Source organism: Polypterus senegalus, chromosome 12 (assembly GCF_016835505.1).
Source record: "Polypterus senegalus isolate Bchr_013 chromosome 12, ASM1683550v1, whole genome shotgun sequence".
Lineage (NCBI taxonomy): Eukaryota > Metazoa > Chordata > Cladistia > Polypteriformes > Polypteridae > Polypterus > Polypterus senegalus.
In genome coordinates this window covers 46,195,977-46,223,348 of record NC_053165.1, presented here as the reverse complement: position 1 = coordinate 46,223,348, position 27,372 = coordinate 46,195,977, and the positions used below count along the sequence as shown (strand labels likewise).

General features: G+C 39.0%; 1 protein-coding gene across 1 annotated transcript in view; it reads left to right on the top strand.

Moving 5' to 3' along the window:
* The window catches only part of LOC120541134, a 44,816-nt gene that overhangs the window by 6,115 nt on the left and 11,329 nt on the right, over positions 1-27,372 (top strand). The window contains exons 2-4 of the mRNA XM_039772482.1: positions 1,690-1,868; positions 8,331-8,428; positions 18,513-18,589. Of these exons, the coding sequence (XP_039628416.1) occupies positions 1,717-1,868; positions 8,331-8,428; positions 18,513-18,589 (327 nt within the window). The 5' untranslated portion in view covers positions 1,690-1,716. The remainder of the gene's footprint in view (positions 1-1,689; positions 1,869-8,330; positions 8,429-18,512; positions 18,590-27,372) is intronic.

Genomic DNA, 27,372 nt, shown 5'->3' with positions numbered 1-27,372 from the left:
AGGATTAAATATCAGTGCTAGACTGCAGCCTTTTTGCCTGTTTTCTGAAATCTCATAGAAGGTTTTTAAGAGTATAAGCAGCAACATGAGAATTGCCATACAGTAGCACAGCACCAAAGGGCATTTTCTTTGGCATTCTGTTCCATTTTTTTGGATATCCCAAAGGTGCTTTAAGTCACAGTTTGCCAGATTGTGGATGTGACATGCTGTAGTAAGCCACCCAACACAAAACTACTGTATACATATAAATTCCCATGTAAGTATACTAGGCCCATGTGCATTTTGTACTGGCAGCTGTATTGTAACATTTAAATTAGATTAGATTGGATAGAACTTTATTTGTCCCCATTGGGAAATGTGTTCTTTTTACGGAAGCTCTTTAAATAAAATACATAAATAGATAGATAAGTAAATATATATATATATATACACACACACACACACACACACTTTATGGTCTGAACACAGACCAGAATGACTAAAAAGAAAGATAATATAAAAGAAAGAAAACCTCTGACTTGGCTGTCACAGTCCTAGTGAGGTATTATGCAGGTGTATTACTGTTGGTATTAAGGAGCCCCCTTAGTGTTTCTTGACACACTTCTGCTGAATAATTCGTTGGCTGAAAGTCCTCAGTGTTAGTTTGTTAGATAGAGGATGTGCAGTGTTGTTCATAATGGCACTCAGTTTTCTTTTAATTCTCTCCTTTGCTACGGCCCCTAGGGGGTACAGAGTGTTTCCCATACCTTAGCCTGTCCTTTTTTTAATTAGCTTGTTGATTCAGTTTGGCCTCTCTAGAAGTGATGCTACCATCCTAGCCCACCACAGCATAGAAAATTGCACTGGCCAACACTGAGTTACAGAAGATGTGAAAGATGTCACTTCCCATATTAAAGGAGCGTAGGCTCCTAAGAAAAATTGGGAGTGGTCTCCCCTAGACTGTCTCATATACTCAGATATGGGGATGCATGTTTGAGGAGTAAAGTGCAAGACAATGATTATTTTTTTTATTATGTACATTAAAGTACCATCAACAACAAATCAAATCAAATTAATAATATACTGATCAATTATTATAAAAGTAAAGTTGAATAAATCGGACTCTGCAGTTTCATGAATAAGAAGTACCACTTCCAGTTAACGGAAAGAGCTCAAAAGTTGATAGAAATCTGTTTTTTACCTAATATTTGTATGCAAAATTTGTTTGACCTAAGTGAAAGCGTACTCAAGCGTACACACATGCACACACACAGACATAATTCCAAAAACGGAATTTTCGAACTCACGGAGGTCTAAAACGTTGAGATTCATCAAAATCTCAACATTGAATCTTTGGACGATTACAATACTTTCCTTATACTTTATATACAAGAAAGTAAAGCTCCTCTGCATTACTTGACCAGTCCAACCTGTCACTGATGTGGACCTCCAAGTACTTATAGGAGTGCACCACCTCTGCATCTACTTCGTGATAATGGACACAGAGGCTCTTTGATGTGGCAAAAGTCAATGATCAGTATCTTGGTTTTGCTGATGATAAGATGCAGACAATTCTCATGGATTGGATTCTCAATTGGGATTGTAAATATCAGGCAAAAACACACCCGATACTATCCCACAGGTCTGATTTTTTTTAATAACCCATTATGGCTGGTTTGGAGGTAACCATTTTTGGCTTATCTTTTTTAGTGATTCATCTGCACCTAATTTTGAACTATGCCTTGGCAAGTCAGTGAGGTTGTGACCAGCTTACCTGAGAGAAAGGGGCTAAATGCGAGGACACTAAAGAGTGGGCACAGGCAGCTTGAAACCCTGAAAGAAGAACCATCGCTAGAAGAAAAGCCAGACTTTCATCAGCACTTGTACAGGTAACAACATTTACCCATCGTAAAGGATCCCAAACAACACTCTGTACACCAGTGTTTCTCAGCCTTTAAGTATTTGCAACCCGAGTTTTCATAACAGTTTTAATCGCGCCCCCCTAAGGGTTTTTTGAAAGGAGCCCACTAATACCAGTTTGTTCTTTTTTAGTTAATGATATATCATAGATGAATATTTTATTATACCTAGTTAACTTTTATCGACATTTATCTATCTCTATATTTATTTTTCTAGTATCAGAATGTAGTTTAAATTAATTTGTTTTGGTTTCAATAGATGTATTTTTCATATTCTCGGTACTTGTTTTCTTTTTTTCACATCTTCGCACCCCCCTAGGGAGGCCCACCCCACAGATTGAGAACCACTGCTGTACACTATAAATATCTTGGTGTCTGTTACCGCATAGCTTTTTCCACTGTACCAACAAAATTACTCTGATACATTTGTCTTTCTGTGTGGTCAGCTCTTTCTGAAGGCATTTACCAGGATTTTACTGTATGTAATAAAATGTCTGTTTACAGTATGTTTCTGCCAGACAGGAAAGTGGCAGGATAAGTCAATCCTGTAGGGATGCACAGTGACATAACATATGTTTTGGGGGATAAACTGGCAACTACACTTTACAGTCCATCTATACATGGCATATGTTTGTTAAGTAGCTAATCCCCAAACACTATCAAACCAATCAGGTTTCCTTTTTCTTTCCATTAAGTAAACGTTAAGTAAATTTGGCATTGGCAGCCCATGTTACAATATGATTTTGAACCTTTGATTTCAGTTAACCTGAATAAGTTACCATTTTAGACTAATCTGAATGGGTATTGCCCCATTGTATTAACTCTTTTATGACCAGAATTAGAATCCTGCAAGTATCTCAGTGCCTCATCCTATAGAACAGGGGTGAGCATCACCTGTCCTGGGGGCGCCGCAGTGGCTGCAGAGTTTTGTTCCAACCCAGTTGCTCAAGTAGAAAACAATCCTTGCCAATCACAGACCCTATTTAATTTCATGGCTTGTTAGTGTTTTAACGCTGCAATGTCAGGTTCTTATATCATAGATTTATTTTCTTTCCAGTATTATCATCTAAATGATTTGAAACCCACGTAGTACTCAGCCATTCACTTTTTTTGTCTTCAGTTTCCTTCCAAAATATTTTATTAAACCAGATACTTTACAGTGAGTACACACAGGTATGAACAGAAACAAGCGAGATGGAGAACTGCTGGTTCCTTTGTCATTTACATCTTATTGCTATTTTAGAGCAATTAAAAGCAGTGATAGCAGCTGTTTAAGACTAAAATAATCAATTATGGGTGGCGATCCTTAACAAGCAAAACTCCTCATTAAAAAACTGGGTTGGAACAAACACCCACAGGTGGGTAGAGCAGCCAAAAATTGTACTCAAGTAAGAGTAGTTTTACTTCAAAATAATATTACTCAAGTAGAAGTAAAAAGTAGTCATACAAAAAATTACTCAAGTAAGAGTAAAAAAGTACTTGGTGAAAAGACAACTCAAATACTGAGTAACTGTTTGAACATAATAAATGATTTATTTTTAAGAAATGTTGTAACAAGACAGACAAAAATATAAAATAATGTGTAAATTCCGCTATTTCCAAATACTAAAATAAAAAAATAAGTAAAAATAAATCACATCTTTACAAAATAAGGATGCACAAATAACACAAAGTTCCAAATCTCAGTTTTTCACAACAAAGCTTTTGAAGCCGATACCTTCAGTAGGTAACATATGTTTGAACAGTGCAAACTACTTACAGTGATGAGATATCCTGTACACTGACAGTATAATACTGCATATGCACTTTGTGGTGTAGCAGGCCAGTTTCAAATCCATAAAGCCGTGTCACTCTCCATGGGTGGAATTGCACGACCATGGGGAGTTAATGAGGTAGTTGGAGCGAGTCACACCTGCACGTGCGGGTCCAATCGTTCTCAATTGTTTTATTGGCTTCCTGCGGCATGTGATTAAGGTCCACAGAGATGGGAGTGTATATACACGGGTCAGTACAAAAAAGAAGGGGGAATCAAAGAAAAATAGAAAAGACATGAGGTTAAAAGACATGAAAGGCAGGCTTGGGAACGACGATCTGGTTCTTGCAGTGAAGCTGTGACCGTTTAGCAGTGAACAGGAGCCCCGCATGACTAAAATGTCTCTCACAGGCTGCAAGACGCAGGAAGTTTGTGTGGTCATGTGACTGGAAGGCTACGTCTGATTGGTGAAACAGTCAAGCAGCAGATCCACTGGCAACTTCTTTCTTGCAAAAATATCGTTTAATGTATAAATGGAAAAAAGTAACGAGTCGAGTGTTGCCCAATGTAGCGGAGTAAGCAGCGGGGCCATTGCAGCAAGGGCTACTTCAAGGGCAAAAATCTACAGTACAAAGCAGCTGTCCACCCAGTTACCATGTGTGGGGCCGAATGTTGGTCACCAAACATGAGCACATCATGGAGATATGAATGCTGAAGTGGGTTCCTGGCCTAGTTAGATTGGACCATATCGTGAATGAAGACATTCAGAAGGTAATGGCCGTGGTGCCGCTTGATGAGAAGATGCACATCGCACGGTTTCAATAGTATGGCCATGTCATCCACAGTGATGACAACTCAGTAGCCAAGATGGCTTTATGATTGTGGCCGTGTGGAAAACCAAAAAAGTACTGACTCGATAGAATCAAGTAAGATATGCGACAAGTTGATGTTGCCCCTGAAGATTCCTTTATCGAAACGAGTGTCAAAAGTCCTACTCAACCACAGACCCTACAGGAGCGTGCAATAAAAACTAAGAAGAAGAAGAGCCTGCATGTGCAGCAGCGGAGAAGCCCCATCTCAACAGATCTACATGTCTGAAATTTCCCTTTCATGTCAAATTTCACAGATCAAAATTTTTAGAAAAAAAGACCAGTCTGACTTTTATAACCTATAAGGCTGTAATGTTTTAAGAATCGGGTGTGTTTTCCCCACCTTGACTTTCTCGTATACTGAGATAGAGAAAAAGCTAATCCGAACCACTTCTAGTTATGCAATATTTTCAAATATCTCTTTGTTTCTCATCATAACAAATTGATAATACCGATACATGATCATTTTTCTCTATTTATAATCAAACTTTATATTAAAATGATATTTTCGCACTTGGGGAGGTCGAAAACGGTGGTGGAATCTTTTCATGATTACATATGCATTACCTAGATTACGTTCAAAGTAAAAAGAGTTATAGTCACCTAAAAACATAGAAAAAGTGTTAGTATTATATAATATTTGTTGCAATAAATTGCTATTGGTAAAACTGCATTTAGCTAATTATGATAATGATGGCGGAAATCATAAAATTAATGTATTACCAGGAATACGATGGGTTCGTAGCAACTTATTGTTCCCATTACATCTTTATATTTACACGGCATGTTCAATGCTTACACGTTATTGTTAAACTGATGATGTATAAATTTTAAAAAATTTAATAATAGTTATTGAAAGAATGTAGGGCGGCACGGTGGCGCAGTGGTAGCGCTGCTGCCTCGCAGTTAGGAGACCCGGGTTCACTTCCCGGGTCCTCCCTGCGTGGAGTTTGCATGTTCTCCCCGTGTCTGCGTGGGTTTCCTCCCACAATCCAAAAGACATGCAGGTTAGGTGGATTGGCGATTCTCAATTGGCCCTAGTGTGTGCTTGGTGTGTGGGTGTGTTTGTGTGTGTCCTGCGGTGGGTTGGCACCCTGCCCAGGATTGGTTCCTGCCTTGTGCCCTGTTTTGGCTGGGATTGGCTCCAGCAGACCCCCGTGACCCTGTATTCGGATTCAGCGGGTTGGAAATGGATGGATGGATGAAAGAATGTGCATTATATTGAATACGGTTTTTAATATCGTGTACACATTATATTTTCATAATACAAAAAATTTGGATGGTTGTTTAAATAAAATGCTACTTTTGTTTGAGTAATTTTTCTCAAATTTCATATCTGTTTGCTTTTTATCATTATAAATATCTATACAAAATTTGAGTCATTTATCTGTAATTATAAGCATAGTTTACTTGAAGATTTGCAAAAGTATTAAGTTAAAGTACCACTTCTGTTGTAAGGATTCCTTATTTTTGATATAAAGCAGCTGTACAAAATCCCAGTAACCTAAGGTCAAAGCATTTTCGAGTTATCGTGTTTACACACAGACAGACATCATTTCAAAAATGGTGTTTTCAGACTCATCAAAATCTCGAGGTCAAATTGTTTCACAATTCCTATACCATCTCTATACCATATATATGAGAAAGTAATAAGGTAATGGAGGCTTCTGGTTTTCTCTACAGAATACACATATTGTTCTACCAGCAGATGGAAAAATGGCAGCCCACAAGAGCAAACTAGAAAAGGACAAGGAGATAGATGTCTGCTGAACACCAAGCCAAACTGTTTACCATAAAAATAATGAAACCTAGCACCAAAACCCAAAATGATATTAAAACATTACAGTCAAAAGAACAATACCTGAATTTGAACACCGAAAATTTCAGAAACACATGCACAAGTTGATTTGATTAGATCCGTAATCTTGGACAACTAGGAAGTGCCCAATGCTCACATTTAAGAAGTCACATCCATTAAGTTGCATGTTGCACACTTCCAGTTCTAATACCATGACAATGCAGTAGCTACCAATAACAAAATACCCACAATGACCAGTGCTGGACACGCCTGTGACCTTCTAAAAGGTGGGCTCACGTAGCTAGGTGGAGGTAAGGTGTGTTCTACTTCACTAAAAGATATCTTTGAGGAAGGTCCTGCTGACTGATTTTTATATCACACACAGAATAATATTGTATACAGTAAAACCTTGGATTGCGAGTAACTTGGTCTGCGATTGTTTTGCAAGATGAGCTAAAATTTTTAATAAATTTTATCTTGATAAACGAGCAAGGTCTTGAAATACGAGTAGTATGTATATGCTTTGTCTGCCGAGCGTCACATGGGGATTGTGGGTAATCGTCTCCCATGCTCGTTCTCAGTCAGTGTGCCTTACTCATAAAGTCAACATCTGTACAACCGTGTACTGTTTACTATAGCATGGTGACCATGTGTGTGTGTACTGTAACGTGTGAGTCACTGTCTGAGGCGCCCTAAAACACAAGGCTGAGTCTCAGTACTTTAGCAAAACCAGCTTTATTCAGCGTGAAACAGGAACAGCACAAGTATTTATTGTAGCGGGATCTACCACTCTCCTATACAGAGACACAGCAATCAGGCAGCGTCGTGACCAGGTTAGTGGCCAAGTAATACTGTGCTCTTGCATTCATAATGTTCCTTGCATCACCCATCGATGGCAGGCACTTATAGCTTGACCGCAATCTTTTCTGATTCACTTTAACGACGAACTGCTACAACGCTGGGAGCCTGCGGTTGCTTCGGGACGCTTGTTGTCCCGTTGGGGGGGGAATTCCAATAGAGTTTAGAATTCTTACAGTGCGTGAAGCATTTTTTAAATTTTGTGTCCAAGTGTAGTGACTCTTCACGCAAAAGCAACTGTCATTGGATAGGCTCCTTATTAAAGTCGCAAAAAAAGAAAAAGATTCCAGTGAGCCAACAAATAGCAGGAATTAGGTTACTTAGAGTGAAAGTCATCCTACACAATAACCCTCTTCTCTCTTGTCTCACTCACACCAGCCAAGATTCTTTCCAAAGGTAAAGTGCAGGTTAATTTGTTTTACGTATTTTTACTTTATATTTTGTATGAATCATTTTTATATAAATATTTGTGGATTGTGAAACGAATTATCTGAGTTTCCATTATTTCTTATGGGGAAATTCGCTTTGATATATGAGTGCTTTGGATTTACAAACACGTTTCCGGAACGAATCATGCTCGCAAACCGAGGTTCCACTCTATACTCTCTGCATTTGCTTATTCCAATTACATTTCTTGTCATTATACATTACTTTACAATCAAAAAGTACTTTTAAGTTATCCCTTAGAAATATAAAGAAAAACAGGAAAAGACAACACAAGACTTGTACTTTGGTACATGAGTCAGTCTACCAGGAAGACCACACTTCCTTTGAAAAAATGTCAGTGACTGTTAGACGGTTTGAAGACAATGACTATGGTGTAAACCATCTGATTCACTAAGATCTTAACCTCATTGTACATTTGGAGCCGATTCTGAAGCATTCATTTTCCGCATCACTCATCACATCTCCACATGACGACTCTTCTCATGGAAGAATGATGTTGTATCCTCCACTGCAGTTCCTGTGACTCACTGAATAGTTTGTGGCGACTGGTGGTGGCCCAATGACCTTGTTTCCTTTTGGCACTTTTAGGTGACTGCAGAAGCATTTTGCAGAATATTGCACTCATGCAGTGATAGCAACATTGTAAAAACATTATTTATTTATTTTTTTAATTGATGATATTTTCTTCCTGTACTTTACCTCTACAGATGTTTTGGTAAAACTACTGCTGAGTACTTCCTGAAGCCCAAGCCAAAGGCTGTTACAAGAAACCCCTGGATCAAGAGAGTCCTAGAAGATCTTGGTGGTAAGATTATTGTTCATTAGTTTGACTTTCGGTCAAAATGAACAAAAAATATGCAAATGGCCTGTTTGAGCTTAATGATTAAGCTGGCTGTTTTGTGTATGCTTCAGATTCAGTGCTTCATCATTGGCAGATATGTGAGCTGCCCAATGTGCCCTTAAATGTCTATTACTATTAAAGTCACCCACCAACAGGAAATACTATGATTATATGACCACCATTTCTAAGTTTGGTAAGTTAAATTGAGAAACTGAAACCAAACACCAGAGCAACTGGGTGTCCCTGTACTGTCTGCAGGCTCCTCACCACGTCCCCAGTTCTGTCAAATCGTGTTCCTTCTCTTTCTCTGCCTGACCATTTTAGGAAAAATGAATTCTATGTAGATTTCAAAGTATCCCAGTTGTGCAGGTTTTCAGTAAAATTTGCTCTTTGTTCAGGTGTTAAAGTGTGCCTTCTCAATGAAACCGCAGTTTGTAAGCAAACCTTTCATTTTAGATAGATAGATAGATAGATAGATAGATAGATAGATAGATAGATAGATAGATAGATAGATATTTATTTATTTTAGTATAGATAGATAGATAGATAGATAGATAGATAGATAGATAGATAGATAGATAGATAGATAGATAGATAGATAGATAGATAGATAGATAGATAGATACTTTATTAATCCCAAGGGGAAATTCACGTAATCCAGCAGCAGTATACTGATACAAAGAAACAATATTATTTTTTTTATTAGATATTACTTTTCATAACAATTATCCAGGCAAGATGAAGAAGGGGCCTGAGTGGCCTCAAAAGCTTGCATATTGTAATCTTTTTACTTAGCCAATAAAAGGGGACATTTTGCTTGACTTCTCATTACATCCATAAAGGCTAACACAGTACAACACCCTAGTACTATAGAAATTATCCTAAAACATTTTACCATCACGTGAAAAAGTTTAAAAGCTAAACTTCATCATATCATTATTTCATTTTTTAATCATCAATGAACAGTAATTGTTCAGTTAGTCTGAACCTACAGAAGCTCATCTCGAAGTATCCAGAAAGAACATTGAGTATTCCTGTCGATTTGCTCTAAATAAGCCACTGCATAGCAGTGAAGTGCGAGCTGGGGCATTCATCTCTCGAGTCACCACTAGATGGTGCTATGCATCAATTATTGTGCAGAACTGTCTGCAGAAGAATGCCATCCCGTTCAATTTCTCAGCCTGCTGTCTCCGGGCCCAGGACTGTGGGGAAAAGGTAGCAACGGGTGCAAGGCAGAGGTTAACCCTGGATGAGTCTCAAGTAATATTTAAACTAGAAATTCCAGACTTGTCAAAGTTTAATACTCTGAGCACCATACCGTAAATTCCACATTGAAACTGGCCTACTTGTTTAAAAACCTGAAGCAGCAGAGAATAAATCGAGTTAGCCATTAATGGAAACATTTCAATATTCTTGGAAGCTGTAAGCTAATAAATAAACTAGTTATAAAATAAAGTGTCATTTTGTCAGAGCCAACCCTAAAAAGTTAATATTAAAGTCAAATAAGTATTTGCCCAAATAGAATTTTTAAAAATTTTTTATACACTCAATGTGCAAAACCTCAGGACCACTATACTAATACTGGGTTGGGACCCCTTTGCTCTCAAAATAATCTCAGTTCTTCATGGCATCGATTCCACAAGATGTTGGAAACATTTCCTTGAGATGCTGCTCCATGATGACATGACAGTGACACACAATTTCTGCAGATTTGTCAGCTGCACACTCATGCTGTGAATCTTCCATTTTACCACATCCTAAAGGTGGTCTCTTGGATTCAGATTTGGTGACTGAAAAGGCCACTGAAGAACACTGAACTCATCGTTATGTTCATAAAACCAGTTTGAGATGACTTTGGCTTTGCGACATGGTGCACTTTCCTGCTGGAGTCAGCCATTAGAAGATGGATAAATTGTGGCCATGATGGGATGTACATGGTCAGCAAAAACACTGAAATGAGCAATGGTATTCAAGCCAGGTGAGTTGTTAGCTTTAGCACCTATTAGGGACTTAATCCCCTGAATATGCCACTAGTCCTACAGGAGGAGGCGGTTGCCCATGGGATTTATCACTAGCTAAAGTGGGAGGTTGGAGTTAGCAAGAATTATACACACATGTCGGAATGAAGAGCGAAGATTCATGAAGAGCAAAGGCTGGATGCCTGAGATCATGGGACGGGGCGGGAGGAATTTTCTCAAAATTCTCCTTTAACTATCCCACTTATTTAAGTAATGATTGATTGATAACAATGGACCCAATGAACGGCAATAAAATAAGCCCCATCAGTTTGGACTGTTGACACAAAGCAGGTTGAGTGCATGGATTCATTATGTTGGTGCCAAATTTAGACCCTACCATCTGTGTGCCTCAAGTGAAATGTGTGAAATCGAGATTCATCAGACCAGACTACCTCTTTTCTCAGTCTTCAACTGTCCATTTCTGGTGAGCTGGTATCCACTGCAGCCTCGGCTTTCTGTTCTTGGCTGACAGGAGTGGAACCTGACAGTGTCTTCTGCTGTTGTAGCCCATTTGTTTCAAGGTTCAACATGTGGATTGTCAAAAGCTTTTCTGCTCACCATACTTGTAGCGAGAGGTTACCTCTGTTACTGTAACTCGAATAGGTCTTGCCATTCTCCTCTCACCTCTGTCATCAACAAGCCATTTCTGTCTTCAGAACTGAACTAGCACTCACTGGGTGTTTTTTTGCCTTTCATGCCATTCTGAGTAAAATCTAAGTTTATTGACTGTGAAACTGGTTGAAACAAAACTCTTCATCCACTGGGGGCATGATAGGACCCTGTGGCCACAGGACTGAACTTGAGAGCCTCTCCTATGCACTCTTATGCTTGTCTTTTATTTATATGCACAGTTACCGGTTAATTATTATTAATTTTGGGTGTGCTCACCACAATAGTAAGTAGTAGGAGAACAGGTATCTCTTTTTGGGGTCCTTTGTGTTCATATATTGGCTTAGTAGAATCTAACCTTCAGGCAATTCTTTAAAATTCCTTACTTAACTGTTTTCATTTACACCATTATATGTGTACCCAGATTGATGTGCTGAAGAACATTCACCAGTCATCAATGAGAGCTTCTCTTTTTTAAGTAATTTCTGATTGGCCCTTTTTTTTAATTTCCCCTGCTATCGTAATCCCCTTACTTTCCTTGGCAAACTACTGCCAGCTGGGTAAGTGGTCATAATATAGACAGTATAAACTAGAGCACAGGGCCAGACGTGATTCTCAAATGGGCACACTCATCTGGAGACAACTTGTGAAAAAGTTTGTAGTGAATAGCAGTGAAATCCGATGCCGAAAAGGCTCCACCCACAGAGTTTCTTCCTACAAACCTGTCCCCTGTTCCCTCTAATCCATACACTCCATACATCCTAGCTTGCAGTGTCCCATCTGTACTTATGTATTGTAGATGAACTATGGAAAGACAGGGAGAGAACAAAAGAAACAGAACAAAAGACTTAACACTAAAAGAGGTTGGGAGCGTGCTCTGAATTTACAGGGCATTACAGGGCATTGCTGCACCCACTACCGGATTGAGACCCTACTGCAGCCATGCAACGGGTGACACCTCGGTACCAAACTGGAACAGTGTGAGGTTTTTTGCAGTGGTTGGATCACCAAATTCTCCTTGCAAGTTGGAGGATCTGTTTGCAGGGCTGGGTGCAGATTAGCATCATACCCAGGATGGAGAAATTGCAGGTTAAGGACCTTTACTCAAGGGCCCAACAGAGGGGAATCACTTCTGGCCGTTTACAGGATTCGTACTGGCAACTTTCCGATTGCTGGCACAGATCCCTAGACTCAAAGCCACCGCCAGTATCTTAAGCTTAATGATTCATGTGTACTGTATATCTTTGAGAATATATATTAGGGAATATACAGTATATTTGATATATGTTGTGGTCGGGTATGGGAATGACAGCTCAGAAAGAAATTTTAGGGTGCCAACAGGGTTGTCCCTTTTATTCATCCAAAGACAAGAAAACAAAGGATAAAGGTGAAAGAGCACTCGTGTCACATATCACAGGCAGCAGTGCATCATTCATTAATGTGATGTTATCATTCAGTGATACCTCATTTTGCAGAAAGGTTTTTCCTTTGCAATGGGTTATGTCTATTTTTAACACATGTCAAGTGTTCTCCGCACACATGACACATATTTACAATATATGTTTAAAAGAGGACTTTTTAAGAGATTTTTTTCAGCCATAGAACGTTTATCTATCATGACCATTAGCTTGCTGTTAGTCAGACCAGGTTAACAAGTGTACTGTTACACGTTTCTGTTTAAATCCCCGCCCTTACTCTGAGCCACGCCTTCAGGAGGTGTTGGATTGGTTTAGAAATCTAATCATCTAATTGTTCCCACCCACTTTTAAGCCAAACATAGTCATGATTGTGTCCAGTTGTATGTGTTTTACTTCTAGTTCGGCGTGACTAACAGAAACATACTCACATCCCATATAGCACTAAGAAACACAAACCGAAACAATTGTTTTGATTTAATAATGGCAGTAACTTCTAATTAAAATTAACTAATTAAGTAATCTATAATTGGTTAGCAAAGGCACACACATTCTTTATGGAACCTGCCTAATTCAGATTAATTATTTCAGTATGTACATATTGTTAAACACAACAGACAGAAAGTACTAAATAAGTAAAATGCCTTTGTGCATTTTCAGGCATTTAAGCATAAAGATTCTGGAGGAACCATACCAGAACTTTCCTTTATGTGCAGTATGTAGACCTCTCTAACAGTAACATACCTAACTAATAATGTCTGTCTTTCATTTGCTGATGAATACTGAGCCATGCAAGTTCACACACAGTTCAATCACAAAAAATCAGTCAAACAATGGACTGCTGCTGCCTGGTCTATTTCAACTGGCTAAATATAGAGAAAGTCTCACAGCGACCCAATGCCTAGGAAAATATATTGGCTGAGAACTGCTTAATTTGAAACAGCAACACCTCAAATTTAAAATCGAGTGGCTTTGAGTAACACTGAAAGAACATGCAGACAACACACACTGCAAGAGTCTGCGGCTGAAGTTGGGGCTGCACAGTAACGGTGCTAACCACCGAGTGGCTGGGTGATTTCTGGATAGGGCAAGGCCAGCAAACAACTGAATAATAATTATCTAAACACTTATTCATTCTGTAGGTGAAGTGGTGGTTCTGAGACTAGGAATCTGTGCCAGCAATTAGAAGTTTGTCGCTTTGAATCCTGTAAATGCCAGAAGTGATTCCACTCCTTTGAGCAAAGGCCCTTAAAACTGCAGTGGCTCCATCCTGGTTATGATGTTAACCTGCATCCAGCCCTGCAAGCCAGTCCTCCTTGCAAAGGGAAAATCTGGGGGCTTGGTGACAGGATTGGCACTCCAGCCACTCTAAAAAACCTGTACCTTTCAAACTAGTGGGGTGCTGAGGTGGTTCGTCGTGTGGTGGGTGCAGCAACGTGCAGTATTATGCTGTGTGATCTGAATCCTTCTCTAGTCATTCTGTACCAGGTCTCTTTGCTTCTTTGAAACAGGGCCATCATCCAGCAGGCTCCTTTTTCACAAAGTGGATACAGCACATGTAAGATGTCATTGGAGGCTTTTTCAGATTTAGTGCTGTCAGGCATTTCTCCTCAGAACTAGAATAAGATCAAAATGATGCTCAGCCTCATCAGTGTAATAGCTTCTGATTAAAGCATTCCTTTCCTTTTTGTTAAATTACTGTGACTACCTTCAAGGGAGCAAATGATAATGGACTTTGGACTTCATTGGCTTGTGCTCCAGGTTGGATTAACTGTTAAAAAAATTAAACACAAGCTTTGAGCATCAAGAGGAAAGGGGGCACCAGAGAATTTTCCCATTGCCATATTTACCATGGACCATTATGGTGTAAAACTGAAAATGGTGCAAATAAAGGGAAAGTATACAAAAATAAACATTTTACTGTACATTTTGTTTCATTTTGAAAAACAAAGAAATATTTTATGGTTTCTTTTTGCTTAGATTTTGAATTAGATAAACTATATATAGGGGCACCAAAACCTTTTAAGTGCTTAGGGCCTCAAAAGGTCTTAATCTAGTCCTGCTTGTGCTGCATTGTCTTGACTAGGAAAAGCATAATTAAAACAAACAATAAAAAACAGTGGTCCTCATTTTCATAGCAAGAATAAGGTGCTGGGGCTGAACCATAATCCTAGTTTTGAATTCTGCATCTTCTTCTTGTCCATGAGAACAGCCTTACAAAGTTCATCAGTACTATTGACTTAATTCTCCCAAAATAATATTAAGTTGAGTTGTAAAAGTCCCTAAAGTTCTGCTGTCTGTCACCTTAGTATGAACTTTATTCCATGTGTCTATGACACTCTATGTGAAGAAAAACTTCCTAATGTTTGTGTGAAATTTACCCTTAACAAGTTTCCAGCTGTGTCCCCATGTTGTTGATGAACTCATTTTAAAATAACAGTCTCGATCCACTGGACTCATTCTCTTCTTAATTTTAAATGCTTCAGTCATGTCTCCTGTTAGTCTTCTTTTGCTTAAATTGAAAAGGCTCAGCTCTTTTAATCCATCCATTATCCAACCCGCTATATCCTAACTACAGGGTCACAGGGGTCTGCTGGAGCCAATCCCAGGGTGCAAGGCAGGAAACAAACCCTGGGCAGGGCGCCAGCCCACTGCAGGGCACGCACACACGCACACACACACACACACACACACACACACACACACACACACACACACACACCAAGTACACACTAGGGACAATTTAGGATCGCCAATGCACCTAACCTGCATGTCTTTGGACTGTGGGAGGAAACCGGAGTACCCAGAGGAAACCCACGCAGGCACGGGGAGAACATGCAAACTCCACGCAGGGAGGACCCGGGAAGCAAACCACTGTGCCAGCTCTTTTAATCTTTCATTGCAATTCATCCACTGTAGCCCTGGAATCAGCCGATTCGTTCTTCTCTGGACCCTTTCTAGCTCTGCTATGTCCTTTTAGTACACCAGATGAGGCCTCACCAGTGTGTTATAAAGTTGGAGCAGAACCTCCTTGGACTTGTACTTCACACACCGTGCTATATAACCTAACATTCTGTTAGTCTTCTTAATGGCTTCTGAACACTGCATGACAGTTGAGGAGTCCACAACGACGCTTAAGTCCTTCTCATAGGGGGTATTTTCAAGTTTCAGACCTCTCATTGTGTATTCAAACCTAACATTTTTATTTCCTACATGTAATACTTTACATTTACTTAAAATAAATTAAACAATATGAACTGAGACAATGGCTTTCTAAAATAAGTCTATTTAAGAGAATTAAGTGACCTAATTATGACCACTCAAACTGTACAATTTCACTTACTGTTTCCTTCTCTTTGCTATTTTGACGTTAGACTACATTTTTTCCTCCTTCTACGAGTCTCTATCATCATCTTCTAATAACCTGTCTAAGACATTCACTACTTATGTGTACTTTAGTACATCCATGGTTTCCACACTAAGAAGGCTTTTTACGTTTGGTTTTCAATAATCACTATTTGTGCATCAATTTATTTTAGACCTTCTTACCCAACCACTTCCCCCTAAAAAAGAGGAAGGTGTTTTATTAAAAATTAAATTATAAATACTTTACAGAATGAATACCATCAAAGGATGAATATATCTATTTTCAAATAAATAACCTAAAACCCTTTTAATTGGTTATATACGGTCAAGTGAAAATATAAGTATGTCCTATGAAATGTTTTTTTCTTTATTAACATATGTGGACATATCAAGATTTTTTTGTCATCTAAGAAGTATCTCAAGGTAAATTTAATATACCTGTAATATCGCAACCATCAGGTCACATTTATATTTTGTAGTTCATTGTATAATTTGAATATTGAGATCTGGAAAAAGGAAGTCCACCCAGATTAGGTGCTTCAAATACCTAAAAGTAGAATTGCATTCACCCAGATCAAGTGCAAATGATTAGAACATTATTAGAGAGGATCTTGGAGAAACTATCGTTTCTATAAGCGTGTGTTCAAAGGATCAAAAAGGAATTCCGTGTTCCGAGACGTTCGTGAACCAAGGTTCCACTGTATATCTACATACTGTATGTTCAAAAAGAAAAAAACATTTCATGGGGTGTACTTACTTAGACTGCAGGCATATTAAATTCATCACAGTGGGTCGCAGTTCGACTTAGTAGGGAGACATAAATTATGCCCTTTTAATTTCAAGACCACCTTTTTAACAAATAGAGCACAAGAAGGGATTCAGTATGGAAGGGGATTTTATGACTAGAACCTAAAATCCTACTGTAAGGAACTTGTCTCCATGACAAATGTCCTTAATAATATCACTGTTCAAATGTTCATAAACCAAAAATACCAATATAACATTTTCAGGCTTTTAAAACTCGAATTATGACACTAACCCAAGACGGGGCATCTTTTCTTGTTGTGCTCATCTAAGTTATGTCCTCATTTAATCTTAGCAGAGCTGCACTGAAAACACAACGCAAGTCCTGATGATTCTGATAAGGTATTCTTAGTACATTAAAGGAGCGCAGTAGGTTCTCTATTCTGTAGAGAATTGTCATGCATACGAGTTGGAGAATCTTCTCAAGGGTTCCATTGAGGTATGTAATAACCCACCGGAGCGAAAGGAGGCCCTGTTGCTAACATTTTCTTCTCTTTCTCTTCATGCAGCACTAAGAAAGTGAGGGCACTTAGCCCCACCCAGACTGGTTTATCCACTATAAAAAAAAATTCTGCCCAGTAGGAGGTGTCTGTGATGATGTGGGTTCACTTCTCGCTCCCGTCTGGCTTCTGGGATCCCTTGAACCTGTCACCATTGGTAATGTTACCAATGAGCTCGGCAGTGAGGCACAACAATGGAGCAAGGGGATGGTGCAAAAAGTGTCAAGTGCTTCTATTAAAAACAACAAAACGGTGTCCAAATTTAATAGAGTGCAATGCTTTAAATAAATATTCAATAAATAAATAATCCATTAAAACAATTGTGAAGTGGAGGTTAAAAATTCAATAAATAGAAAAACAAAATCCTTTTAAACAACAAGGTTAAAATAACGCTGGAAGCAGTCCCTTTAAAAATCCAAAGCCCGGTGTCTTTTACCTGGCAGCTCCCCTGCTTCTCCCATCAGGCTTCTCAACAGGGGAATCGCCCTTCCTGCAGCTGGTCTTCTCACTACCCAACTGGTCTGGAGGCTTCCCGATCCCTGGCTTCGGTTGTGCTCTCCAGACTGAGACTTGGCTTTTCACCCAACGGCCAGGACGCTCACGTTGGGGCTTCTGCTTCCAAGCCTTCCGACTCCTTCTGCCTTCTCGGCCTTACGCGGCCAGCTATCCTTCTGCTGGGAGCGACCACTTCCAACTGCCCTAGGTGTTGGCCAAACACCCCTGCTAGGGTTCAACTTGCATGCAGTGGCTTTTTCCTCCTGCTTCCTGCAACCTCCAGCTCTCTTTTTCTTTTACTCTTCTTCCCCCACCCTAGCCGCCTTGCGCTACTCTTTATAACGGGGAAGTGATTCTCCTGTGGCAATCAGTGACTCCCGGGAACAAAATTACGGATGTGGACCGCCTCTCACCTGTGCACTTGGGTGACACATCACAAATTTCCCAGGACCCACTTCAGCCACACAACCACGTCCCCTCACTAAGCCGCGAGTGCGGCAGTTATTTATTTACAACTGGCCTTTTTGATGGGAGCTGTGGACCCGCTATACCACAGCGTCATTAATGACTAGAGCAACCCATCAGATGGAGCTCCTGTGAACGACCCCTAATTCTTCATCTGAGAGCCAAACCTTTTTTGCTTATATTTTGCCTAATGGCTAAAATGTGACAGCAAGAGACATTTCCTTTATTGGATCTTTTTTGTTCTTTAAATGGGACGACCTGGATGGTGTCCCAACCTTTACTTTTGTGAGACCTGTCATTATTGTACCCAGTCAAAATAATATTAATGATTAATTTTCAATCCAAGATCTCAGATCTGATTTTCGTATTTTTCCAGAAAATGTGAGTGCTGAAGAACTGTGGAGAATCTTGAGAGAGAAGTCCAAACTCCAACTTATGAGCTTATATCCACAGGTAATATTTTGTTAATACGTTTTGTTGGCCTAAAGGAAGATTTGTTGAACTAACCTGGACACCCTATCAATTCTTAATTTTAATTGGGTGGGTATTTTAAAATGATCTTTTAATAACTCAATTCTTTATTTCCAGGTTTTACATTCTGCAGCAACATTCATTTATTCATTATTAACCAAGCATTCTTGTGTGTTTTGTACCCAATTGTGGACACCAGGGGGCATACAGCTCCCCAAACCCTGGACACAACAGACACAGAGCCCACAAGTTCAGCAACACATACGTGTATTTTCAAGGGGAAGCTCAGCAGCACAGTCAACAACACACAGCACTATTTTTCTCTTCTTTCCACCACCATTCCACTGCGGTCAATCTTTGTACATCTTCCTCCCAACTCTGATTTCCTGGAGTAGTGGCAGCTGGCTCCTTTTATAGGCCACCTGGAAGTGCTTCAGGTGTCTGGTGATGTTCTTCAGGCAGCACTTCTGGGTGTGGCTGAAGTGCTGCACCAAAGGGCTCGTCCTTTCCTGCAGTTCCCCCTGGTGGCACCCACGGAACCCTAAGGGGCTGCTCCAAACTCCAATTCCCATGGAGCCATTTTTTGAATCTGAGGGACCACTGTAACCCAAGGGGGCTTCCTTCTAGCATTCTGGGGAGGCAGTGCCCTAAAGAAGCTGCCTTCCCCCATCTTTGCATTCCTTGGATGTCCTGGCCAGGATGGTCTCCCTGCCATCCCTTACACTATACTAAAAGAAGCATGGTGTTAAACAACTCTGACCCTATGACTACCTATTATTTAGAACAGGGGTTCTCACCCTCCTTTATGGTGTACCACCTCTAGGAATGTAAATAGTGTGTAGTACCACCATTGATGAGTGCTGACCTCATGCTAACAAAAGTAATCCCACCTCAATATTAGATTTTTTCAAGGTGTTACAATATTATGTACGCCTAATGCTTTTTAATAAACTATTTTACTATAAAAACAGTAGTATGGCTTGATATGAATTAAAAGTTAGAAAGCCTAAAATTTCTCAAGCTGCACCCAGGATTGATTACTACTGTACTTCACTTTCCCTATTAGAGAATGTCTTCTCTTTTCTACACCCCAGATGGCAAAACAGGACATCAAGACACTAATTGTGAATCCATTCCCTTAAAAGTTTTCCAGACAGCTTGTGTCTTTTCTCACTGGCTAATGTCCACCAGCTTTTCCACCAACTATATAGATAGCAGTTTCAATGCTGGAGGATAAGATTCTGCACTCAGATTTAGTGTGCTCTGTTCTGGGACTTTGAATCAGCTATTTTACTTTTTCCCTGCTATCCATTTTTTTATTCCACAAAATATACAATAACACCACGAACATCAGGAAAAAATAACTGGAATATAAATATCTATTCATTTACACAATATTTCCTCTTGTTATGTAAGTATATCCAGCACCACATATGGCACTTGTGGTCTCTGGAGGGTATACGAAATGTTGCCAATGTTGCAAAAATGAGTAACAAGAAAATCTATTTCATCCTCTTAACATGGACACGTACCGGTCCCGGTACATAACGACGATTTTACGACGTCACAATCATATCACAGCCATGTGTGCATGCCCCTCTGTCATGCACCTCGACACACTACACATCAAATGAAAATTCAGAGTCTCGTCTTTCCGATGATATAAACCATTTTGACACACAACAACCACAGCACTGACACTAAATCCTTTTTTACAGAGAAGTAAATACTTTTTAAGAGCTGACTTTTCCTACCTTTGACTACCTTTGAAGGCTCTCTGCAAGTCAAACATCAATATTTCCGAGCAATATTGATCTCATTCTGTCCGTAAGGCTCCAGGGAATATAATCCAGTAAAACGATTAGGTTCAAAACACACGATAGATCCTCAAAGGGACAAGAACTCCAGAAAACGTTTTTTAACTCGAGACTAGCTCCGACATTTTTTTTCATTTCTATTGATCATATCAGACGTAATTTGTTTCTGTCGGCAATAACCATGCTAAAGCATGTTACACGGAAGTGTTAGCTTCTGATTGACACCTAAGTTGGCCAATTACGATGGGTCTGGGGGGTGACTGGCACCTCGTATAGCCAACGAGTGTCACAGACAGCTGAACGATGACGCACAACTCCAAACCCTAGTAGAATCTACCAGTTTGATTGGACGCTGTGAGTGTCACTCCAAACTTACAGCCAATGAGCAGCTGAGCACGTCGATATGTAACTTGCCATGCTAACTTGTAAACAAAACCGATCGGAGCTGCGCGAAGCTCTGCAGACTTGGTGCGTGGTTGTTTATTGTGATTTCACTTAGTTTTTTTCGCATTTTAAATATGGAAATAGTACAGATAAACGTAAATACACTCTCGATTAAATAATAGATGCATGTACGCGTAAAAGTGATCAATCGGACCAGGTGACGTCTAATGGCAGAGAGCGACATGTGACACGCCCTTGTGCTTTCTGCCTGCTAACGATTGCTACAATCAGTGGCACGTGGAAAAACGCTGAGCTGTATTGTAACAGTTTGTAACAAAATGTATATACTGTAGTTTGTGTGCATTTTATTAAAAAAGTAAAAAATTATATATATATATATATATTTTTAGCCCATAAGACTTGTTTTGACTATTTTTATATTGAAATGTGTATTTTTTATTTTTTTTATTATGGAATATGAATTTCCATAACTAATAGAGTGACACTGTGTGTAGATATAGATTCCTTTAGGTGTAAGCTTTCAGTAGAACCCTCATTGATATATGTGGGTTGAAGCATTCAAAAGTTATTACACTTTTTCCATACATTCCAAAATGTGGATAATGGAAAAACCATAGGTCCCTCTAAAAAGCACCTGGACATGCCCATATAAAAACTGGTGTAAAAATGTCATTTTTACAGGTATTCTTTTCAAATTTGAAATGTGAGTAGTCAACAGGTTATTCTGTTGGTACATAGTGTGTTTCTGTCCCCACCTACCTACTGCAGCTTTATTTTCCTTTATTTTCACAAAAAATCTTAGGCAAGAACAAAAAAATGCATTTTTTCTGTGAGTTCTAATGCGCATAACTTTTGATCAGTCACACCTACAGTGATTCTGACTACTAAGGGTGAAACTAGAGAATGTTACCTTTACAAAGAGACCAAACATGTGTTTATACTTCAGATAGTTCAATAACAGCAATGATTCTAATTTGGAGAGGTCAAATTACAGGCGATTTAGCAAAAATTACCCCGAATGATAAGGGGTTTTAAGGAAAGTTTTACCAGGTAGGTAAGTAAGTATGTCCAGTACCTTCATGTCAATCAGATACTACAAACATTCTAAGTGTTAACTTACTACTGCTTGGTGTGTGTTATTCATGTTGCATCTTATATTAAAGTAGAACGAGCTCTGTACGAGCAAATGCATTATACATGTAAATAGTGAATATCAGTTTAAGGGGATTGTCAGTATCAAACTTTTTAGTAAGTTAACTTGGCAGCTGTCAGAAACTGTGGTCAGTAGTAATCACTCCAAAACAATAAATTCTGGGAGAAGCAATTATTTTTCCAAAATAACAGCTTGGGTCCGTGTTCCCTGTCCTCTGTAATGCTTTGGAGCTAGCTGATGACTCTGTAATATTTGATTCTAGAATCTCCATGTTTTCTGCATGTGAGGGGCTTGCCAAATATTTTTTAATGCCAATTGCATACTGTGAAACCATGGAATCTGTCCGATAATAGAAAGCAAAAAAAGGCAATGCACTTTATTTCAGCATTTAAGAGATAGGCTTGCATGATGCTCTGGATATGACTGAGAAATACTTTATTGTAGCTTGCATTTTAAAGTAACAGTCTCAATCCAATGAACTAATTCCCTTTATAATGTTAAACACTCCACTCATGTCTCCTAAAGCTCTTTTGCTTAAGAGTGTGTTCCACAAGTGTTAGGTCCGAAGCTATTTGGATTGGTAAATAATTTGAAACCATTAATACAAAGGGACTTGGACAGCATACAGGCTGGGGCAGATTTGTGGCAGATGAAATTTAATGTAAGTTAATGCAAAGTATTACACATAGGAAGTAAAATTGTTAGGTTTGAATACACAGTGGGTGGTCTGCAAATCAAATGTATACCTTATGAGAAGGATTTAGAAGCCATTAAGAAGGCTCACAGAATGTGAGGTTATATAGCGCCCAAGCTTTATTACTCATGGGCGAGGTCTCATCTGGAGTTCGGTGTGCAGTTTTGGTCTCCCAACTACAAAAAGGACATAGCAGCACTAGAAACAGTCCAGATAGTGACTAGGCTCATTCCAGGACTATAGGGGAATTACAGTATGAGGAAAGATTAAAAGGGCAGAGCCTTTGCAGTTTAATGACTGCCAAATCTGATAAAAGTTCCTTGCACCACAACCCTCTGCTTCCTGCGTCTGAGCCAATTTGTCAGCCATCTACACACAACACCCTGAACTCCTACTTCTACTCCCACATACACTGCAAGACAATCTATGATTTTACACTAAGCTGTGTGTAGAATATCATTTTTACTGTAAGACCAATCCTGCCCTTTCAATATGACTGAATTTGCAGAGATTTGTGCTTAGAGGCTGTGCCCTGATTCACTGATGATGGCAGGATGGAGTGCTTGGATGCCTATTTTCAGTCACCTTGATGGTTGTGAATAGACACAAATCTGCAGGAAGGAAACTGAAGTATGAAAAATCAAAGATGAATTTCTGATCTTATAATAGGTTCTTCTGCATGACCTCCACCATTAGAAAGGGGGGCATAATGCATGGAGGCCATCCTTGGGGCTGATGCTACATGACCTTCAGCCATTCAATTGGCACTGTTTTAATGGCATTCCCATTCTTAGCACAAATTTCAGACATTCCCGGTTACCTGATGTTGAGCCTGTGTCTTTAAATACAATACAATGCTGTTATGTTTTACTTTCATTCCAGTTCAAAATCCCTGAAATGCCTTAGTTCACCAAACATTTCATACTCCACAAACATATGAGGCAAACCTTATGGCCTTGTGGTTACCAGACTGTTATGTAAATCAAAAGCATGCAAGTTGAATTGCCTTAACTGTATGAATGCAAACTGGAGTGCCAAGTGTAGCTGTTTTGATAAAATTGCATTATGAACTTAAATAAAAGCATCAGCTAAATAAGTACTTACAGGATAAAATGGATTTAAGGTCATAAGTCACGTTCGATAAGTGTTCAGTTAAATATGTTTCAAAAATGCAATGACATCATGGAAAAGAAGGCTGTCACATAAAATTTAATTAAATTACTATGTTGGTGGTCAGATGTGTTCACCCAAATTAAGATCATTTAGTCAACAGCATGCATAGTGGTCACATAGTTTGCTAAAATGGCTGTTTATTTAAATGAATGTCATTCTGAATGGTGCCAAAGTTACTTCAAGAGGTTTCAATTACTAAATCTCTGGGTCTCTGTGTCTGAGTGAGGTAACAAAGAATTCAGTGTATAGTACAGGCTTTATATACTGTAAATACAAGAGACAAAAGACAGAGACGGTTTGGGGATCCACCTCGTATATTGTAGAAAACGAGTAGTCACAAAGGACAGTGAAAAAAATGGGACTGAAGGAAAAGGATAACAACAACAGCAACATTTATTTCTATAGCACATTTTCATACAAACAATTTAGCTCAAAGTGCTTTATATGATGAAGAAAGAGAAAAAAGACAAAATAAATAAGAATTAAAATTAAGGAACACTAATTAACATAGAATAAAAGTAAGGTCCGATGGCCAGGGAGGACAGAAAAAACAAACAAACAAAAAAAAACTCCAGACGGCTGGAGAAAAAAATAAAATCTGCAGGGGTTCCAAGGCCACGAGATTACTCAGCCCCTTCTAGGCATTCTACCTAACATAAATGACCTCAATCAGTCCTCATTGTATTTAGGGCTCTCATGGAAGAATTTGATGATGACAGTCATGTGGACTTCTGGCCTTTAGTCCATCAATGTAGGGAGTGGTTGGGCTTTGATTAGTTGGTGGGAAGGAAGAGGGAAGCGGTGGAATCGAGGTCAATATGAGTGTGTGGTATGGATAGGAATGAGGAAGCTGGCTAGGGTTTAGTTCGTCTTGCCTTTTGGAAGGAGAAAAGGCATTAGTGCACTGCGTCAACCCCTGACTCCCATGACCACGTGTGTGACAATACATATGTATATGTCTTATAATTACATTTTGTCTTACAGTAAAGTCAGTCAGTTTAATGAGCAATGAACCACTTCGCTATTTCCAAGTGGTATTTAGGTGAGACCGGGCGGTAAGAAGGTTGCTGTAGTAGTCAATGGATGTGTGCAAGAACACAATACTTATTCGAGTTTCATATTGCAAAAAAATGTAGCACTTGTTCGCAGCTAAAGTTAGCTTAAACTGAATTAGAACACCTCCTTATTTTTACCACAATTTTTTTTTTTCATTTCATGAGTTTCTGGATAAATACTTAAGAAAGATCTAATTGGGTCATTCAATTAAACAATGGGAATATTGGATATTTATAATATTGAAAATATTAAACCCACACTTATTTCTACTTTCTTTTTTATGTAAATTGTATACAGTATATTGGTTCTTAATAAACTACAAAGGACAGAAGTAGTAAGAGTAGTAGTATTTTTTACACAGAGTACAGAGACATTTTTGTTTGTAGGTCCATCTAGCATGCAGCGCATCACTGCTCTCAGCTGGCAACGTAAATAGGAATGTATAAAAATATTTAACTCTCTTCTGTGTAATAGACAACAAAAATCTGCTTATCTGATGTACTCCTTACCCCTCACTGAGTTATTCCCCCCTTTAATGAGACCTTGTGGAAATCCCTGAGAAAATCTACAGTAGTTGTAGTGGTAGTAATAGCAGCATCAGCAGCAGTAGTCAAGGGGGCACATAGAGGGTAAGCACAGTATGCACTGCATAGGTGACCCTTGACCACTGGGAGGCCCTAAGAATGTTTACTTGAATACGCATGTCTATGAAAAGCAAAGGTGAAATGCCCACTCAATTCGGGAGCAATACTGGAGAAAAGCCATGATGATAAAAACATTAGATGAAAATCCATATGGGCTGCCTTTGAGTCTATACAGTACCACTGGCAAGCAATTCAAATCTATTATGACTGTGTATTGATATATATTTTGAATCCAAAATTAATAAAAATGAATTCAACAGACCACCAAGAGTACCAATGACATGCTGACTGCTGACATAAAATTATTCACAATACCAGATCTCTGTGAATTAGTCAACTAACAAGTGCTCAAAAATGCTTTGAGTGGAATCATCATTGTTAAGTCTGTACATGCAAAACTGAAGACATATGATATGAGCTGTTATTGGTGGGAACAAGATTTGGATGGGATAAATGCAACAATATCATAATTTTGAAGGGGACGTTTGATTACGGCAACACCTGACTGCAAGACTCACACGGAAACATATACTGTACAGTTGAGACACAATATTTCAGAAAATACATAACAATTGGACTATATGGACAGGCCTTTTTCTTCTTTTTTTGCATTTGATATTCCTCTAAAAGAGTGGAATCTTTGTTACATCAATGAAAAGAAAAATGATCTTTAAAAAGCTATACAAATGGATCAGAGTGTCAGGAGCTCTCTGTTTAACCCATGCACAAAAAACACAGACAATGGTAATGTTGACTGCATAACCACAATCTTATCATAAAACCCCCATAAGTGATAAAGATATAAACTGGATTAAGGTCTCTAAAATAAACTATCTCTATATATAATCTTCATTTGGATCTTGATCTTTGTTTGTCCGTGAATGAATTAGACGAAGAAGCACTAGATGGCAGTAGAGAGACAGCTAAAACATAGGCATTGCATTAAGAATCTCCTCCAGGCTTATACTACTGAAGACTGTAGTACGCCAGTCACACCTCAAAACACAGACATTCAAACTAAACAAATTTTTGTGCTTTAAGTTAACTATTAACTAATCTTTATATATAATCTTCATTTAGATCTTGATCTTTGTTTGTCCGCGAATTCCACGCATGCGTAGACCACCTTCCAGTTTAGTACGTTGTTGTTACTTGTCAACAATGTGCCGAAATAACAAAAGGGGTGGTGCACAGTGTTACGCTGGTTAGCTCCTGAGGCCTGGTTAGAAAATGAGATTGCCGAAGATAAAAGGTACGTGCCTACGTAACATATGAATGAAAGAAAGACAGTGGGTAAAATGAATGACAACATAACAGCACGTTCCGGAAATTATTATTGTTACGTTATAGCCGGCGAGTGCTGCACGTCTCACAGTTGTACCGTGGCTTGCTCACATGTCAGTGAAGTGATCCCTATTTATGCTTTAAACAGCCTGGATACCTATGTGCCCCCCTTTTATAACCATTGCTCAGTGTATATTGCCTTACTCTTTGGATTGCCACAAAGCAACCTGCAAGATTGGAGAAAGGTTGAGAAAAGATCGTGAGAGGAAACGACAGCGTCGTGAAAACGAGACGGACTGTGAACGGACAGAAGCAGAAATGCTCCTACACCACCACATAATTACTATTCAAACAGTGATTCCGAGTAGGCCGTTCCTATCAAATCAATGTCCAAGGGTTTTCTTTTGTAATTTTGTTTCACTTATAAAAAATCATAATGCTGTGTGACAAAGGGCCCAGTTCACGACTGGCAGCTGCGTTTTAACAGGGAGCCCTTCACAGACAACTTTAACACGTGCAACGTAGTTGGGCGCACATGG